This window comes from Pagrus pagrus (genome assembly GCF_965226575.1).
Source record: "Pagrus pagrus genome assembly, chromosome: 14".
Classification (NCBI taxonomy): domain Eukaryota; kingdom Metazoa; phylum Chordata; class Actinopteri; order Spariformes; family Sparidae; genus Pagrus; species Pagrus pagrus.
In genome coordinates, this window is record NC_140198.1 from 11633219 (window position 1) to 11652562 (window position 19344).

Below are 19344 nucleotides of genomic sequence, written 5' to 3' on the forward strand. Positions count from 1 at the left end.
GTTAAGAGGTCGAAAAGTGTTTTTTTTAAGTTTATTAAGTGTTTTTTATTATTTATATATATATTTAATTATATATGAAACGGAAAAAAATCAAATGAGGAATATATATATGAAAATAAAAAGATACAAAATAAATATAAAAAATACATAAATTAAGTAGTCAAAGCAAGTAATTTTTCAAAAATGTATTATTGCTTTAATTTTATATTTTAAAAAGAATGAAATTTATGTTAAAAATTAAATACAAAATAAATATGAAAATACATAAATGAAGCAGTCAGAACAAGTGATTTTTTCAAGATATAATATTACTTTACCTTTATATTTTAGAAAATGAAAATATATACTGTATACAATATTTACATACTGTATGATCAATCATTTTAAGGTTCAGGTAGTTTACTTGAGAATTTCCATTTCCTACTATTTTCTACTCCACAACATTTTGGAAGCATATATTGTACTTTTACTCCACCTAATTTATTTGATAACTTTAGTTACTAGTTACGTTGCAGATTGTACGCTGCTTCGGAGCCAAAGAAGTGCATTTTTAATTACATTTTAGCAGCAATCTTTAAATAATAAATAAATAAATAAAAATGATTCCTGATCCTACTGATTCCAATAATCAGAAAAATGCGGAATATCAGATCAAATAATTGACCAAGATGATAATCGGTCAACCCATGTTATACAGTGTATACATGCATTACTTTTACTTTTAATATTAAAGTACATTTATTGCCAGAAATGTACTTCTGATACTTAAGTTATTATCAGACACTTGCATGTGTGACTTTCACTTTTACCCAAGTAATATTTTAACATCTACTTTTACGTAAGTATGACTTTTGGATAGTCTAACAACAGTGTAAGTAGCCTAATTTTAATTTGTATATCACCTTAAGTATTTTGTCGTTAATGCTGCTATATCTTTACCCAAGTAACATTTTGAACGAAGGACTATAACTTCTAACAGAGAAAAAATACACTGTGGTATTTATGTACAAGCCTATCTAGAAAAATGCATGACAAATTCCGAAGACAATTTTTACGAGGAGCTTTGAACGCACCACCAGTGCAGCGTAGTTGCCGACAGTCGGCCGTGAAGTAAACGGATTGAGGCTGTCATGTGTGATGAAACGGGCGGACTGCAGCGATCACAGGCAGCTTTGACAGATCTAGATGAGACTGGATCACAACAACACATCTTCTGACTGCATCTGAAGAAGATAAAGTCCTGCTGACATCATCTTTCATGACTTTTCACAGTTTTGTTGAGACCCCTGCGCTCCTTCACAAAGTTTCCACAAGTCTACTGAGGAGTTTTCACATCTGTGCAGAGCTGCAGCCATGCAGCAGGAGCTGTTGTTCAAAGTCCTGGTCATCGGGGACTTGGGAGTCGGGAAAACGTCCATCATCAAGCGGTACGTCCATCAGATCTTCTCCCAGCACTACCGAGCCACCATCGGGGTGGACTTCGCCCTGAAGGTGCTGCAGTGGGACGATGACACCGTGATCCGGCTCCAGCTGTGGGACATAGCAGGTCTGTGCAACATTTACGACCCCACGGTACAGCCAGGTTTACAGACTTAGTGTGCTGTCAGGTGATTGTTAAAAAAAAAGCTCTGCGTGCAGATTAGGACGAGGATTTATTCTCTCTTCTCTTTGGGAACAAAAAACCTTTTGTTTACCTCCATCAACTGTGAAAGCTGGCACCGGATGCTCAATCAGTTTTAAGGAAAGTAAGAGCATGTGAAATACAATATACATTTTAAAAAAGGTAGCTACACAGATGCAAAACAAAGCAGTTTCTGAGTCCAAAAAACTCTTGATTTCTTCCAGTTCTTAGAGACTTTTATCAACTAGTTTCCAGTCCAGTCAGCTCATGTCAAGAACATCCTGAAACAAGATTGTTACGCTTGTTTTTTAAACTTTTACGACTCAATTAAGTACAAAAACAGCTTGATCAGACGGGGGTTTTTTGCAGTGTGTGATCTCGCAGTGAGAGTGTGTCCAGTCCCTCCCTGTCATTTGAAGCCTGGTTGAGGAATGTGGATCTTGTGCCTGGCTGTGACTCAAGTGATCCCATGCTCATAATATCAGTCACATGATGGAGGCGACTGTAGAATAAGCACACACATACACATGCATGCTCACACAAACACACACTCCCAAGATTCGTCACTATTGAACCGTGCAGTGGGCTGATTTGATTTCACGGACTGTGTTTGTGTGTGTGTGTGTGTGTGTGTGTGTGTGTGTGTGTGTGTGTTTGTGCGTCCCAGGACAGGAGCGCTATGGGAACATGACCCGAGTGTATTACCGGGAGGCGGTGGGAGCGCTGATGGTGTTTGACGTGACGAGGGCCTCCACGTTCGACGCCGTGCTCAAGTGGAAGGATGACCTGGACTCCAAGGTCAGAGGTCAACATCCAACAGAGGAACTCAAACGTATCGAGGCATTTATTGCTCTCCTGTTATCTGTCACCATCAGAGGTGTAAAAGCTTTTTTCGCTGATGTTCGCTATAGAAATATAACCTCCAGGGAACCTTTGGGAAGTGTTCCCTGACGATTCTCTGAGGGTTGTTTTTGTGAAATCTGTAAAGCACCTGTAAAGGTTTTTCAACAATAACATTCAGACAACCTTCAGTGAGCGTTCCCTTAAGTTTTTGTAAAGGCTTTTCAAGAATAACCTTCTGGGAACCCTTAGGGAACGATTCCTCGATGTTTCACTAAAAATAACCCCCAGAGAACCTTCAGAGAACATTTCGTAAAGGTTGTCCAAAGGTTTTTTAAAGGTAATCTTTGAAGAACAATCCTAAAACATTCTTTAAAGGTTGCAAATAAAATATGACCTTCAGTGAACGTTCCCTTGAGTTTAAGTAAAGAGTTCTCACAAATAACCTTCTGGGAACCCTTAGGGAACAATTCCTCGATGTTCTTTAAAGGTTTCACAACAAGATAACGCTCAGAGAACCTTCAGGGAACATTCTTTAAAGTCCGCAAAAATATAACCTTTAGGGAACCTTTGGGAAACGTTTGCTGGGGAAACTTGAAGCTAATCGCAGCACGTCGGCCTGCAACGTTCAGAAAACCTGCCAGTTGACACCAATGTGACCGGACAAGATGGTGTGTCGTTTTATTAGCAATGACTCTTTGTACTTTTTTGGAGCTGAATATAACTTGATATACCTGCATCAGTGTAATCACGTTATACGTCGTTGTCAATTCCCGTCAAAACCTTGGTGCAGTTCCATTGTCTGGAGGTTGCAGTGTCATTTCGACCAGCTGACTTTGCTGTGAGCTGATTGGCGGTTGAAATGTTTTAGCGATGAATGATTATCATGTCTTGCTCCACTCTGTGAAAGCAGGTCTTTGCCATTTCGAGGTCAGACGTAGACGCATTGTCTGATTTAGTATGTTTAACTTTTACTTTGCACTCTTTAGAAAACAATTCATAACTTGCTCTCAAGTTTAGATTTGTATGTTATATCCCACATACCCAAAGATAGATTAAATAGCCTTAAAAAGTAAGTTAGGTGATGTTACAGTCATGTAATCTACCTTTCTTCTCTCCTAAGGTTACCCTGAACCATGGGAGGCCGGTTCCAGCTGTACTCTTGGCCAATAAATCAGACCAGCTGGCTTCCCAGCAGCCAAAACTCGACTCTTTCTGCAGGGAGAACGGCTTCGTTGGCTGGTTCGAGACCTCGGCAAAGGTATGACAGGAGTTTTGAACCACCCCAAATCAGGGGGACAGAAATGTAAACTTAGTTTGTTTTTGATTTCTTCACTAATCATTTCATAGTAAGGTCAACTACATATTTGACGTGCTAAAATAGTGCAGTGTCATTACAACCAGAGCTCATGGTAAAAGGAAATGATTCAGAATTTTACTGTGCAAATACCAAAAGTTAGAAAACAATGATTTGCTGCGCTGTCAGGAGAAAAATAGAGGAATGTCTGCAGTCTGGTGTGAGTTATGTTTGTTCCTCTCATCCAGAGCGAGTCCAGTGAGCTACACCCCAGGGTGCAAGTCAGAGACAGTAGTTAGCGAACACGAAGGCTCAGCCGGACCGATCAGGGCCGAGACTAAAGAGTTTCTAACAGCGTACGAAGTCCTGGGTTCTCATTAGTTTAGTGCGCAGTGTCCCAAAGCCACAAGTGTGGTACCCAGTTTCTTTACAGGTGTCTTCTTTTGTTCCTCCCTCAGGAAAACACAAACATCGAGGAGGCGGTGCGCTGCTTGGTGGAGCACATCCTGAACAACGAGGAGAGCCCGATGGTGGAGAGAGACCCGAGCAGCCTGGTCCTGTCGGGGTACACAAACACAAAGACGCAAAAAGATAATCTCAACTGCTCGTCATGTTTGAAATGGTGACTCCTGACCAGCCGCAGACAACCAGGAAGTGAACAGCTGTGAGCACACGGCCACGGAGATAAGTTTGGCTCCGGGACTGTTTGTATTTAAAAAGAGAAAGAAATCGCCTTTTGCGTTCCAACAAGCTGAACCCTCAGTGGCCGTGTTTCCATCATTGCATGAGAGAAGGTTGATGGATACGTCAAAAAGTTTTTGTGCTCGCTTGAGGTGCCTGTTTAGAAAAACGGTTAATGTACTTAATGGGGAGGAGAAGAAGGAGATCTGTCCGCTGTCAGTATCTTTCTGTATTACTTGCATTAGATTCTCACTCCCAGGTTAATGCCCACATTCCCTCATACATGCCACGTTTGTTTCTTCTTTTTCAGGTTTACTGGCAGTGTTGGTTTTGTTTTCAGTACGCAACCTCAACTTCTTTTTCCCTGTTTCTTCTCTGTAATGAAACCTATAACAGCCAACTTCTGACAAAACTCCTTGTTTATTTAATACAGACCAATTATTGGATTTGCATTTTACTAGTTTTTCTTATTTCAACATTTAATTTGCTTCAAATTGGCTTGACAGATAGATTGACACAGCTCGTGACTCGTGAATAAAGCTGTAAAACAGGTAGAGTTTTGTACCAGCATGATGTCTGGCATGTAAGAGATTGGGTTTTGATAAAATGTTTGACATTTCTCTGGGAGATCTTTAACTTTTCTATTTTTTTTTAAGAATTCAAGGAAAACAAAATGTTGATAATATTAGTATTCAGAAGATGAAGGTGATCTGCGTCATTTTGATATGTTGGTCACAATTTATATTTCACTTATAGAAAACAAAGTTTGTTCATTTCATCCTTTGCCATGGAAAATGCACAGTATTAAGTTTACTTTTAGAGGATAAAAGGGTCTTTAAAACTGAATACTTTTTAGTCTATTATCATTATAAACTTACAGATCCTAATATGTACAATTTTTGTACGTATGCTTCTCTTGACATTGTGCCTCTGACATTTAGCTGAACTGACAGCTCCTCAACACACACATATATAAAAACATGAAGCCTTCATGTCTTCTTTGTATTTTTTCAATGCAGTCTACTATATGGTCACAGTGAGTGAAATTAGGTCTTTAAGAGATATGAAAATAGGAAATCTGCATGTTGAAAATGTCTTCTTTTTTTTTTTTTAAACCAAAGTTTCTGTTGTTTCTGTCAGAGGATTAATTTCTGCTCACATCTATCTAATGTTCAGTATATAATGAGGATAAGATAAATGAGAAGATTGATCTGAAAATAAGACTAAAGCCAGCAGCCGTTAGCTTAGCTTAGCATAAAGACTGAAAACAGGGGGAAACAGCTAGCCTAGCTCAGTCCCAACAAATGAGTCTACCAACAACTCTACATCTCCAGTTTTCTCAGGTTAACAGCTGATATCTTGTTTGTTTAATGAACAAAAAAATAAAAAAGTCAGTCATCGAGCTAAGCTAAGCTAACTAGCTACTGGCTCTGGCCTTATAGTTACTAGAGTGATATCAAACATCTTATCTATATGAGCATATTTCCCAAAATGTGGAATTATTCCTGTGAGATTTTAAATTTGTATTTTCCTCATGCAACATCTGATGTGCAGTTCGTAATCAAATTGAAATCCTAAATCCTCTGTACGCTAAAGGCTAACATGTGCCGACCGCTACGATCTTCAGTATCAGTTTTCATGGTCAAATCCTTGTTATCATCTTACTTTGAATCATGTAGCGCGTCACTGTTTTTGGTAACTAGGTTTAGCTGGTTCCAACTGAGCAGGAAACGAGCGAATAAAAACTGTTTAACGACTTGATCATCGCTCACAGTTCAACTTACGGGACAGCTAACCTCTCATCTATCACTACAAAGCCTGTACTATCCATCTGCTGAGGATCACGGCCTTATTTATTTCCTAATATGATGTAAAATTAATCCCCTCATGTAACATTAATAGGCAGCATCTGAAGGATACGTCCCGTGGGTTCATAATTGCCTGCTTACAGTGAAGACATTTTTCTTTCACACTGGATCATGGACTGATGGACTGGAAAATCTGTTCTTGCTGGCTTCCCAGAAGAACACACAAGAAGCCCTTGCAGTGAGAAATAAACATAAATGTTGTGGAGGTAATGGAGGAGAGTCACTTTGGCATTTATGTCCATTAAATGAGCTTTTCAGTGAGTTGATAAAAAATAAAACAGACATCGTAAAGCGGCTACCACTTTACGACATCTGTGTTTTTTACCACTATTACCAGAAGCTCTTTCTAGTGAAGCATTCATTTCATTATACTGTATGTTTGTGTGGTTTCACTCTATAAACGCTGACATTTCATCCTCAGAAGGTAAAAGGTAAAAACGCCTGAAAGCAGCTGTCGAACTGTTGCCTCCTTTGTTGGTATGAGGCGTTTTCTACAACCCCAAAATCAATTTCTCGCCAGTGAAAAACATGTTCTGTGCTGCTCTTTTCAGCCGTCTTTGTTGAGTCGCGCCTCGAGTCTTATTTGAAATTCCATGTTCTCACATTAGGCATCTGCTTTATGTTCGACTTCGCTCCCTTTGATGTGTAACAGCCCGGACTTGTAATGCAACACATTTGCAACTGCGTTCTGTGTGACACCAGACCACGTGCAATAAAACGTTTATTCACCGTGCAGCGTGTTTTCAGCGGCGTCGTTAATTCGGGAAGAGCAAACACACAAACTCCAAAATAGATGCGTACGTTAAGAATACAAAAGGTCAGAAGTCAATGAGGAAATACAGACAAAAGTACAAAGAAATACAGGGAATCAAATCACAAAGAGGAAGTTAGTTGATTATTGTTTAAAAAAATATGTCAAACATTCCTCTTAATGCACATATCTATATATATTTATAAGTTGCACTGTCTCTTGTGTCTTTCATGTTGACTTTTATGTATTTCAAAGGCCCATCTAGGGTTTGCATTGCAAATTAGCTCGAATGCTTTGGTGTGTGGCATCAGTTTTTATGCTAGATATGTTAAAGGTAACTGAACAAAAGGTGAGCTTCAATTATGAAGCTGTAATCATTAAATTACCAAAAATACAAAGACCAAACACAAAAGCTAAACAAAGTGCAGCCAAAAGCAAAGTACAAACCAGGAATAACAGGAAGATGGAGCCAGGGAGACAGAGAAGACAGAGCAGAACAGACTCGGGGAAACTGAACAGATGACTCGACAGGGACTGAACAAAAAGACTGGACTTAAAATGCAAACGGACCTAACGAGGGCATGAGGAGCAGGTCGAGTGAAAGCAGACTGGGGAAGGAGTCGGGAAACAGGGCCGGGATAATGAAACGGATACAAGACAGGTGGGGAGGAAAATCAGACTGGAGGGAAAACAGAGCACAGGGAAAGAAAAGACGCCACAAAAACCTGGAAATCACACATACAATGAAACTACAATGACAAGTGGTGTATTGCTACAACCCTACTTATCCCTCTATGAATAAACGGTGAATAAATAAATGTATTCAGTCACAGATGTGACCATCAGTTTCTCTAAAAGATATTTAATCAGCAATGCCTGAAAATCCAGAAAGTTGTTCTGACTGTGTTCCCATAATCTCCAAAGGCTCTTCCAACTATACGGATGAAAAAATATTCCCTCCACTTAATTATAAAACAGATTTTTAACCTGCATTTGCTTCCAAATCAAAACAAAGATGGCAGCCAGCCAGCTACCTGCAGAGTAGACACAGTGACTGTAGAGGAGGACGACCACAGAGATAATCACTGTAAGAACAATATTTTGAGTCTAAGAGGAGGTTTTCTAGTGTTTTCCGAAGCATGTTTCCATAAAATTTCCCAAGAACTCTCTCAGTATTTAATCCAGTAAAATTCCCTCCAATAAAATTAATATTTTCACATTAAGAGAAGCTTTCAAAGCCTCTTCAGATGTTGGTCTTTCAATTTAACACAATGCTCCCTGATGGTATTTACTTAAAGTGACTACGAGGAACTTCTAAGTGTTTATGAAACAGTCTCATGATTCCTCTGATGATTATAAATGACCTGTAACAGCAAACGAGACCCTCAGCGAAAAGACTGCTATTTGTACACAGTTACTGTTAATGCCTGCGCTCGGGTCTGATCACATACATCACATATAAAATCTATCAGTCATATAATCCATCCTGCGGCCTCTCTGTCTCGCGCTTGCAAAAGGTTTTATACTGAAACAGGATCTTTTCCAAACTCTAACCAAGTGTCTAAACCTAACCGGAGCATGAGCAGTCCAGCCCAGTTGGCAGGATAAATGTTGGCAGTTAACGTTTCTACGAACCACCGATACCTACGTACGTGTCAAAGGCTGTGTACCATATTGAGATTTGTACCAATCGTGTCGTATCACGCTCACATTACATGAATACCTAACTTTCATGTGGAGAGGTGCAGGGGAGGGTGGAGTTGGAGATGATAAGGCCGTCGAGCCAGTGACCGCTGTTCGAGACTGCGTTTCAGTTTCATTCCTGAGTGTGAAGCCACCGCTGTGTTTCAACATTTGTAAGCTACCGGATATTTTTAAATAGACCTCGGGACAATTTCCAACTGTGTTTGTGACGACAACTTCTGGTGTTTTTTAACGAATCCTCGTGACATCTGCAGCTGTGTTTGTTGCCACCGAACCAGGTAAGTTTTATGCCGAAACGTGATCTTTTCCAGACCCTAACCGAGGGTTTTTTGGGCCCTCGTGACAATAGAAACATCACAAACTGAACCTAAACAAACATAAACTTGCAACATGAAGAAATGTTTAACTCGTCTGCGGTTCTGCGGGATTGTACTCATACATATCTGTAGATTGGGGTCGTCTCAGCCACTGTGAGACATCGGCAGTGACACAAAATGAAACATCTTGGCTTGATATAATCATGGATTCTCCTCCCTGTATGTGTCCACATTTCATTGGACAGCAGAGGGAGAGTTTGCACATCAGCCCTTCACAGGCACCAAGGTGATGATGAACCAGCTGATGCCTCGGAAAACTCGGGGGGGGGGGGGGGGGGGGGCATGCCTTCTGCTTTAAGATGCCCTCCCCGGACAAGAGAAGAAAGTGGCCCAATCGCCCTCCGCTCCCAGTCACCTGATTCATGTACTGCCATTTTACGCACAAGTTTGACTGGCAAAAAATAAATAAATAAATAAATCGGAGGATTGGCCTATCGGCACCCTCAACACAGAAATACACCCTTTTGTGAGAAGATTAAAAAGACTGGAGGGGGAGAGGAGGGGAAAAAAGGGGGAAAAAAAAAAAAAAATCACAGCGGGCTGAGGTTGGATGCAGCCAGCGCGGGGTGCTGTGTGGATCAGAGAGGTGTTTGCGGTCGGATCTCTGCACGGATCGAGAGGAGGAACCGGGCGAAGAAGAGGAGAAAACGGGAAGGACAATGCTTTTATATCGTCTTTGAACTGAACACGAGCAGAGGATGCCGCATAGATGTGATTATAATCACCGGTAGTGTTTCGATCATTGCCATCCTTATTCACGGATCTTTGCAGCAGCTCTCTTTTTTTTTTTCAGGGATCTTTCACTGCACACTGTGTCACATTATCGAGGATCGGGCAGATTTTTTTTCCCCACCTCCATCGAGTGAATTTTGGATGTGAGCGTCTTTTTTTGGTTTGTTTTATTATTTGCCCGCCGCATGAATTCTCCCACCGGATCCTCGCCGGTGTATGCTGCTGCTGCTGCTGTCCTCCTCCACCTCCTCCACCAACACCACCACCACCACCACCTCCTCCTCTTGCTCCTGCTCAGACGGCCCATTCTCGCAGAGGGCACTACCCTCCTCCTCCTCCTCCTCCTCGTCCTCCCTGCCGCTGCCGCTGCTGCTGCTGCTGCTGCCGCTAAAGACATTTTGATCGGCTCCCCAACCACTTCCACCACCACCACCACCACCATCACCTCCTCCTCCTCCTCCTTAGTAACATGTCGGGACAGTCTTTGACGGACCGGATCGCCGCCGCGCAGCACAGCATGACCGGGTCTGCCATCAGCAAAGCCGTCTGCAAGGCCACGACGCACGAAGTCAGCGGACCCAAGAAGAAACACCTTGACTGTAGGTTAAAGCATACCATCATACTGTGTAGATAGGCTGCATGCATCTCCCCCCTCACAAAGGGTAGCCTGTAAACAGCATCCTGCAGCCCCTTTAACGAGGCGCCGTTACATCCCCTTGGATTTTAAATGTGATTTACGCAGCGGGGCTGTAACGCGAGCGGTGCATTTTCATACGAGGCGAGGGGGGCAATCGGCCAGGTAGCGTGTGTGCATGTCATCCAGGGGAAATAGGCCACTCTGCTCCGCTCTGCTATAGGCTAACCGGCCGCTGTACAGTGGAGGCCCATCCATTATTAACGCCACTATCATCTGGAGACACTTCAGTGCAGAAATGCGCCTCACGACCACGGTTTTCCCTTCAAGTTCACTGTCATGTCCTCTGGTGCGTTATTATCATTAATGAATGTGTTGCCGCTGTCAGTCCCGGGGTGATGGAGGCACAGGGAGAGGGAGAGAGAGAGAGGGGGGAGTCATGCTGTGTGTGTGCTGCTGGGTGTTAAAATGAGGCAACACTGATTCTTTATCTCCACATTGTGCTAATTACCTGTGTGTGTGTGTGTGTGTGTGTGTGTGATGGTTAGGAGAGGGATCCTCACATGTAGATTTCCACCAGTGATTATTAGGTCAGGTGGCTTCCCTGCCTCACTATAATTACTTGACATGATCGATGGAGAGCAAGGGGAATCAATGGTGCTGCCAGTCAGACTCACAGACAGACAGACAGACAGAGACAGACAAGGGAGGGAGGAGGAGGAGGAGGAGGAGGGGGGTAGCAAGATGGCTAATCAAGAGGAAATGTGGATAAATCAACAACGAGGCAGGTAGCCAAACAGCCCGAGAGTCAGTCATCCAGCCAGTCAGCCGGCAAGTTTGGCAGTGGATTAGTCAGTCATGCCCACAGCAGAGGTGACACTGGGAATTCTGGGCTCCCTCACAAGATGTGCCACCAGGCGCCTCAACATAATACATCTAAATTAGAGGCTGTATCACTAAAAAAAAAAAAAAAAAAAAAAAGCAGAAAAGCAGAAAAACACCCAGCGGGGGGGCGGGGTGGGGAAAGGTTCAGAAGCAAGTTTTTGGGGACGTACTATCGATGAAAAGCGGCTTGAGTTGCAGCGTCGAGTCATTTCTGCTGCTCTGATGTCCTAATCTTGATGGCGACCACCAGTTAAAGCTTGTTATGTAGGTCTTCAGTGGTATTACAGCTGCAGCCACTTATGATTAGGGCCGGGAGATGCATTGTCCACGATAACGGTGGTGTCATCGCCGAAAAGTCACATTAAAAGTCATGGTATCGTGTTTAAATATGACTTTAGTCACCAATATGGACAGTGCTGGAGTAAAAGTCTTAAAGTATCTGGTAATAAATGTACTCAAGCGTCAAAATTATGAGTAAAAGTAAAACATACATATATTTACATGTGTATATAAATATGTATACTGTATATAGTATCCGATATTCAGTGTTTTTTTTCATCGGATTGATGATAAAATAAATTAAAGCTGCTGTAAGTGTTAACTTCCTGTCTGTTTTGCAGTCAGCCATCTCCTCCATCCTCTACGTCGCCACACCAACATGCAGCAGTAATCACCAGACGCAGCAGCAAACAGGAGGATCCTGCTCTGAGCAGACAGGACCGCCTCTTTATAGAGTTCTCTGCACAAGTACCTCGAAATACTTCAGCACAGTACTCGAGTAAACGTACTTAGCTACTTGCCATCGCTTGCATCACGATACAGCGATTTTGCGATACATCACGATGTCCGATGCCACGATTATTCCACGACCGAGGTGCAGTTCTGTCCAAACCTTGGGTGAATTAGGAGCGTGGCTGGTAACTCGCAGGGATTAAACAATGAAGTGCATCGAGTCTTCGCTTAGTGCCTCGTTATCACACACACACACACACTGGCTGCAACTTGTCCATGTCCATGTGTGTCATCATTCAAATGTGAAAGAGCCAATAAAACAGCAAAAGGACGAACTGCCGGGGAGGAAAGATACAACTGTGCCTCACTAAAACCTTTTCAATCTGTGTAAATTAATTAAATTCACAGAAGGCTACGCCGTGAGGAGCCATGAAGAAATCACAACTTGCTGTGAAACGTGTGAAACGTTACAACTTCGGTGCATTAAAGCTGCTGTAAGCGTCTTTTTAGCCCACTTCCTGTCCCTCCCTCCTCGCTACGTCACCACACTTGCGCGACTCCTTCCTTTTTTCCTTTGAGGCAGCTCTCTTTGTCTCGTTTTTCATCGCTTGGCCTGGTTTGGTAGCATAAGCCGTCACCGGGAGCGCTGGGATTGGTAGTTGACCCTGATCGGCCATTTTTGGTTTGGGTACCGGAGCGGGTGGAGCTGTTTAATATCGCATTTTAATGAGAGAATAACGCGTACAGCGTTGGTCACCTTCCTCCTATTTTCACAAGAATTATGTTTTAATAAAAATACAGATATTTGGTGCCAGTGTATTGATAACGTATAGCAAGGGGAAGCGATGTGATGCGATAGATTGCCGTATCGATATTTAATCCCACCCCTAAAGGCTCCTTCATGCTCCAGTAGACACGTCCGTAAAACCTCTACAACCTCTCTTCAAAAAGATCCACCGTTTCTAAAACTTCTTCTTCTTGATCTATTGTCTACACCGCTACACGGCCTCCCACGTCTTCTGGTTCACATCCGTAAGCTTTCAGAAAATGTGCAGAAATACGGACAGAAGGCTCCGTCTGTGTGCGAAACTCACAGGAGAAGGTGAAGGACGTTTGTAATTATTCAAGAAAATCAAGCCAATTGATGAGCACATATGAAGTATTGTTATGAAGGCCAGAGAAAACAATCAGTTAAAGGGCACTGAGTGACTGGAACCATTATTGGTTTTATTTTTGCAGCGGAGCCACAGTTTTATAAGAACACAGCACCCCTGCAGTTATTAAATGGTAGAAGGTCGTCCACTTTCAGCGCCCGCCATGAGTCTGAGTCTCTCAGAAACTAGTAAATGTCATTTAACTCAAGGGTGGGAGCATATAATCTAAAAATAGAGCCGGAGCATTTACATGACAAATTTTCATCCTTCAAATGGATTATAAAAAACGTTTTATACCACCGCTCTCAAGGACAATGAAGTTTCCCTCAGAATGGGTCGGTTTATTCTGGTCGAGGTGGCTACATGAGGCCGTTCTGTGCTGATCCGGCTCCTCATTCTCATCATTAATGGCATAAAAAGCTCTAAACTGTACGTCTGGCTCGATTCACCTTCCTGGAAGCTCGAGATGAAATTTTTGGCTGAATGAGTGTTTTGTACGTGAGCCATTCAGATGCAGCTGTTCTAATAGCTTTCCCAATAAAACACTTTCTATTTAAGAGGGCCCCTCTTCTCCAACCAGGACGTGATGTAACATACGACTCTCTGGCAGTCATCGGGGTCGCACGCGCTGCTTTTAAGGTTAAGGAAAGATGCGGGAAGGAAGTGTGTCTGTGATCAGAAGGTCAGTGGATGTAAGCGAATAGAAAATGGAAAGAAAAGGCGATGAAGTCAACTGCTCTGAAGGAGCCTCTGACGAGTCAGCTGTACAAGACTGTGGGTCGATCTCCGGTCTGAGAGTTCAGATGAGTGCAGCTCACACAGACCACCGCTGGATGTGAGCGACCCGGTCTCATCAATCTGCATAGAATCAACCCAGTTTGGGTTCGGTTAGGTTTAAGATGAAGTTACGTACATGATGTTACGTTCTTATCTTATATGAGGTATTTGGACGCATTTGTTTTCCACAGAACTTAAAGGATAAGTCCAGTTATCTACTCACCCGCGGTTCTGATGGGAAGTCTGGAGCTCACAGCACAACAACGTCGCAGTATTCTCCTAAACAACTGAAGTAGCCGGGGCCTTGCCTTAAAACAATAACGGATACATATTATGCTCATTTTCTGGTTCATAATTTTATTTCGGGTTACTACTAGAATAGGTTTACATGCTTTAATGCTCAAAAAACACATCAGTTTTCTCATACTGCCCAGTGCTGCAGCTCTGTACTCCCCCTCTCCTTTAAAAAAACTAATGAAAGAAAACATAAAATGGCTCCACACAGCTCGCCCCATGTAATACAAGTCCTCGAAGCCCAGAGATCCAAAATTGATTTGAAAAGACGTTGTTTAAACCTGAGAGTATGAACTGCACACAAAATTGGACTTTGCCCCGTATACTTAGCGCAATTTGAAAGTCAAAAATCATGTTATTTGGACGCAGATTGACGCGGCCGGGCTGATTTGAGAGTCTTTTCCTATTCAACTTGCCTCGTTAAATAGGGTCATAAAAAATGACAGATACTTGGTCTGTATTTTTCAAGGTGATGGAGGGGTGCGTAAAAGCCCTCAGCAGGAACGACACCAAAATCAATGTGCCTCACAGAGTAGGCCTAAAGGAACTAAACAAATAATGAAACAGTGGTTACTGGACGAGTTAGAAATCAAACCTGTTTTTCTGTTTCTGCAGCGGGGCAGCGATTCTGGATCAGCTTACCTGATCTTCAGAGTGGTTTGAATAATACAGATGACATTTTAGTTTCCTTTAAAACACACTCGACTTGTTATTGATCCATCCTCGCCAGACACAGTGGGAAGAAAAGATGAATTGCCGCGCCATCTCTCCAAATGCAACACACGATAAATCAGATGCAATGCTCTTCAGAGTGAACAAACCCGGGTCTCATCGGCTTTTCCTTCTTCTTCTCCCAGTGTCGTGACCTTGACAGACTGGTTGGTGACATAAACAGCCGATGCTGATTATTTACAACCCCATAGCGAATGATGAGCATGACAGATGGAGTAATGAGATTTCACTTTCACTATATATTCTGCGTGGCTGAGAAGGTAGAAAGAGGCGACAGAAACCAGATTCATCACACGTAGAACAATAATCAGGCCCCCCAAAAAATGATCTTCTGCCCCCGAAAGCACAATAAGCTGTTATTCGGCGTGTTATTTTGTTGGCCGTGGGCTGAAATTGTGATGCGTTGAGAATAATCACTGTCCTTTTGCTCCTGGGTAGCCACATTTTTTAAACTTTAAGCGCAATTAAGTGAACAAAGTTGAAGAGAAGAAGTTGAAATGTCGACATAACTAAAATACCACCGCAGTGTGGCTTTAAAGTACACAAACACCGACTCCCACATCGATGTGTCAGTATAATGACCTTAAATACTGATGCAATTTCAGCTCCTGAAAAATGACTCACTTTCTATAACGCCAAGGATTTAAAACATCTTGAATATTTTATTGCATTTTACAGTAATAGTCTTTATGAGAAGTCCCTCCGGCCAAACGTACTTTAAGCGTTGGCTTTATATTTTATCCTAACAAACGCCTTGAATTTCACTTCTGTAGACATCTTATTATTTGTAAAAAAATGTCTGCACATCTAAATCTTATTTCTAATTGTGTTACTGATGCACATTATTTCCTATGTGGACTGCAGCTTATCAATAATCCCAGCGGGCTATCACACAGTCGATACTTCACCACATCCCTTTGGCTATCGACACTGTCGCACGTCGATGATTAAATCATAGCTGATGTATTATCACCCAGAGGAATACACAGAGGTGGACGCAGCATGGAAATATTTGACTGGAGAAGCTCTATTATTTAGGTGTAATTGTATTCAAGTAGAAGCATGAGCACTTTGCTATTTTTTACTCGAGTGTTGCCGCAAAGACAACGGGATCGCTTTCGTTTTTTCTCAGAGTGGCACGAAAGAGAGAGCAAAAGACAACGAACGAACGAACGAACGAACGAACGAACGAAAGAAAGAAAGAAAGAAAGAAAGAAAGAAAGATTTATTCTGCCTGCTTGACTGGATTGTCAGCCAGCCTTTATTTTGCCCGGTGGCGGACGATCCAAACTCTGATGGTATCATTATTGTACAGCCATTTCATAGCGCAATCAACATTTACTTCATAATGATACGTTAAAACAAAAAAAACTTGTCTATTGCATGTTTAAACAATAGATAAACCAAAAGCTAGTGTGTGAAATATTGCAGCTAAAGTGTCAAGCTAGCCAATTTACCCACCTCGTTAGCTCTTAATTAGCTAAAGCTTTCAACACTTCCCCCGTGAAAACAACTTTAACAAGCGTGTATTTGCTTCATTTATCACAAAGAACAATTGAGCTGCTCTGCAGGAGTTAACAGGTGTGAGTAATCTAATCTTAACCGAGGAAAGATAAACAGCACGCTTGTTACAGCAACACACTGATGTTTACCACGTTCATGTCTAAATTTAGCATGTTAGCTAACGTTATGGCCGATGCTGACAGGAATGTCCGGTTTCTTAGACCAAAGCACTGGACAAATTATAATTGCGTCCAGATGGGTCATTACAATTAATTCTCAGGTGAACATGAACGCCTGCACCAAATGTCAGAATAATCCATCCAGTCGTTGCTGAGATATTTTAAGTGGTGGTGTAACATCCACCGAGCCTCTTTAGCGTGGCAAAAAATCTCCTGCACGTCTGCCTTACTGGTGTGTTTGTGTTTGTTCACGTTCGGCAGGAAACATTAATTAGTTGGAATCAATATTGTCCCATTAATTATTGAGCCAGAAGGAAATTCACAAACAAACCATTAACAATGTGTAAAGCATGACTGAGCGCTACCATTACCATGTACGGTTGTGATATTAATGCACTGGGATTTAATTAGGAAAATAAATTGTTCTTACAATTAAAACAGATTATAAATAGTGGTGGCAGTGGGTTGTAGCAGTTAACAGGTGCTTTAGTGGTGCCGTCAGATTCTCAGGTTTTAATATGTGGATGTTTATTCAAATGTTTCCTCAATTGTTTTCTACAAGTTTCACTTTCCATTTTCAGATATTGGAAGTAAACCGGCCTTCATATTTGGCACCATTAAGAAGAAGACTTTAATCAATATTGTTACATTTATGTGGTTTTCACACTCAAAAATAAAGCTGAAGAGGGTTGAAGCGGTAGCTACAGTGAATCAAGGGCGCTTTTGACATGCATTAAACATTTAAGCGCTGTATCAACTGGGACTCTGGTATCCAGCGATTCAGCGGGTGCGGGAAACATCACTGAGCTTTCAAAATAAACCCTGATAACCTCTGATCCTGTGGAAGAGCCAGACCAAAGATTTGCGTCAGAAACCAAACCGCTTCTCTCTCCGTCTGTGTGTGAATACAAGTTCACTTCCTCTCACCCCCTCAGTGGTTTTCTCTCATTGCGTCAGGATGTTTTTTTAATTCGGTTCCTTTGCTCGTCTTGTGTGATTTCGTTGCTCATGTGCCGTCCGTAAGCATGTTGTGCTCTGCTGTTAAAAAGCTTTGTTTCGACATGATATTTACTCCTTCTGTCAATGTTATTTCATCACTATGTTCCACTGAGATGTGGTTTATACCAACATTAGATCCGGGTTTTAAACAATCTGTAGAATATTTTACAGAACTACTGAGAACATTGTGTCTATTTATGTAAACATGGATCTGCAGAGCAAAATAGTGAGATTAATGCACGGACACAGGAAGTAGGTCGCTCCTCTGCTTTTTAAACAAGCAAAGAAATAACTTAATGTATAATATTTGCCGAACTTACAAGAAGGCCCAAATAATTATGAATATGTCAGCGAATATTAGCACAAAGTTTTTAAAATGTCTTCTAACCCAACACCTCACAAAATTGAGAGATTTTATCAGGGAGTCTGGTGTATTTATCTCCCTCTCCATCCAGTTGCAGTTGCTGTGGCTGCTTTGACCTGCAGTACGCTGGTGTTCAAACTGTTGTACATTTTTGTTCATAACTATTAGATATAGGTTATCCTGACCATTCAAATTAATAAAAAAAAAACATGCCGCACACCGTCCAGCGACCCTGGATGGATGAATGTATCAAGAAAAGAGTCTTAAATGCCACCGGACAAATTACATGCAGCAGTTTAATCATATGAAGGGTCTTTACTGTAAAACTTTAGAGAAAAATGTAAAGCTTGTTTCTTCACCTAAGAGTCGGTAAATCTTTGAGATTAAACAGACGCCTAACATACTTCACATTTTGATCTTAAACCAGAGAAATCCTTGAAGAATTTAGGCCATTGTTCCACCAATCTGTCCTCCTTGAACTTGAGCTTTGAATCACCTTTTATCTGTGCAATAGAATATTTCTGGGTTATTGTTGTAAATATGAAACTGAAACATATTGTTCTCTTTCCGGACTTACCTTTTCATTTGTCACACTATTGAATCCGACACGCTGCAGAACACAGAGCAGTTTTTTTCTCTCTCTTTTAAATGCTTTGAACAGACGATGTAGACTCTCTCAGAGGGTAAACGTTTGGGTCAACTCAGTTTAAGTCCATCACCGCTAACAGTCTTGTTCATCTGACACTTTTTCTTAAAATTATGCATCCTTTGGAGTTGAAGGTGGTGGAAAAGTCCGACCTCCTAACATAACTATCTCTATCTCAATCGTCTGGGATGATATCTTATTGGTGTTTTTGGCTGAGTGGCTGGTAGGTAGCACTAAACTCCAGCCGCAGGATGGATTTTGTGATACAGTAGCCGCAGTCCAGATACATCTGTCTATACAGCCTCTATTATTAAATAATCATTTGCTTATTGATTTGTGTGCAGATATTGAGTGTGGCAAAATTAATGCACCGGTCGATGAGAGCGCATTCAGCGTGGTTTGTTCACTCTTCACATCGATTCATAACTCAACCTGTGAGCTCTCTGAGGTGATAAATTATGATTGTGACAAGAGGCTGCTGCTTTTATTCACAGTGACTTACAGCCAGTAAACAGGCAGGCTTTGATTTCAAGGACACACGGATGCTTATAGTAGTCTCCAACCTCTTTGCCAC

The 19344-nt window shown here is 41.8% G+C and overlaps 2 protein-coding genes across 3 annotated transcripts in view; both read left to right on the forward strand.

The window, feature by feature from the left end:
* The first annotated feature begins 1121 nt into the window (after positions 1 to 1121).
* Positions 1122 to 5384, forward strand: rab38c (RAB38c, member of RAS oncogene family). The gene is made up of 4 exons (XM_084373238.1): positions 1122 to 1546; positions 2289 to 2419; positions 3585 to 3722; positions 4217 to 5384. The coding sequence occupies exons 1-4, from the start codon at positions 1354 to 1356 to the stop codon at positions 4382 to 4384; spliced, it is 630 nt and encodes a 209-aa protein (XP_084229364.1). The 5' UTR covers positions 1122 to 1353; the 3' UTR covers positions 4385 to 5384.
* Positions 5385 to 9598: 4214 nt separating this feature from the next.
* The window catches only part of LOC311269125 (phosphatidylinositol-binding clathrin assembly protein-like), a 30487-nt gene continuing 20741 nt past the window's right edge, over positions 9599 to 19344 (forward strand). Inside the window, exon 1 of one of the 2 annotated variants that reach the window (XM_084373134.1) lies at positions 9599 to 10470. In XM_084373134.1, the coding sequence (XP_084229260.1) occupies positions 10341 to 10470 (130 nt within the window). In that variant the 5' untranslated portion in view covers positions 9599 to 10340. The remainder of the gene's footprint in view (positions 10471 to 19344) is intronic. The other variant, XM_084373135.1, reaches the window with a different exon arrangement.

Coding starts and splice junctions, on each gene's coding strand:
- rab38c (XM_084373238.1), top strand. CDS start 1,354: ATGCAGCAGGAGCTGTTGTTCAAAGTCCTGGTCATCGGGGACTTGGGA. Junction 1,547..2,288: donor CCAGCTGTGGGACATAGCAG/GTCTGTGCAACA, acceptor TGTGCGTCCCAG/GACAGGAGCGCTATGGGAAC. Junction 2,420..3,584: donor AGGATGACCTGGACTCCAAG/GTCAGAGGTCAA, acceptor TTCTCTCCTAAG/GTTACCCTGAACCATGGGAG.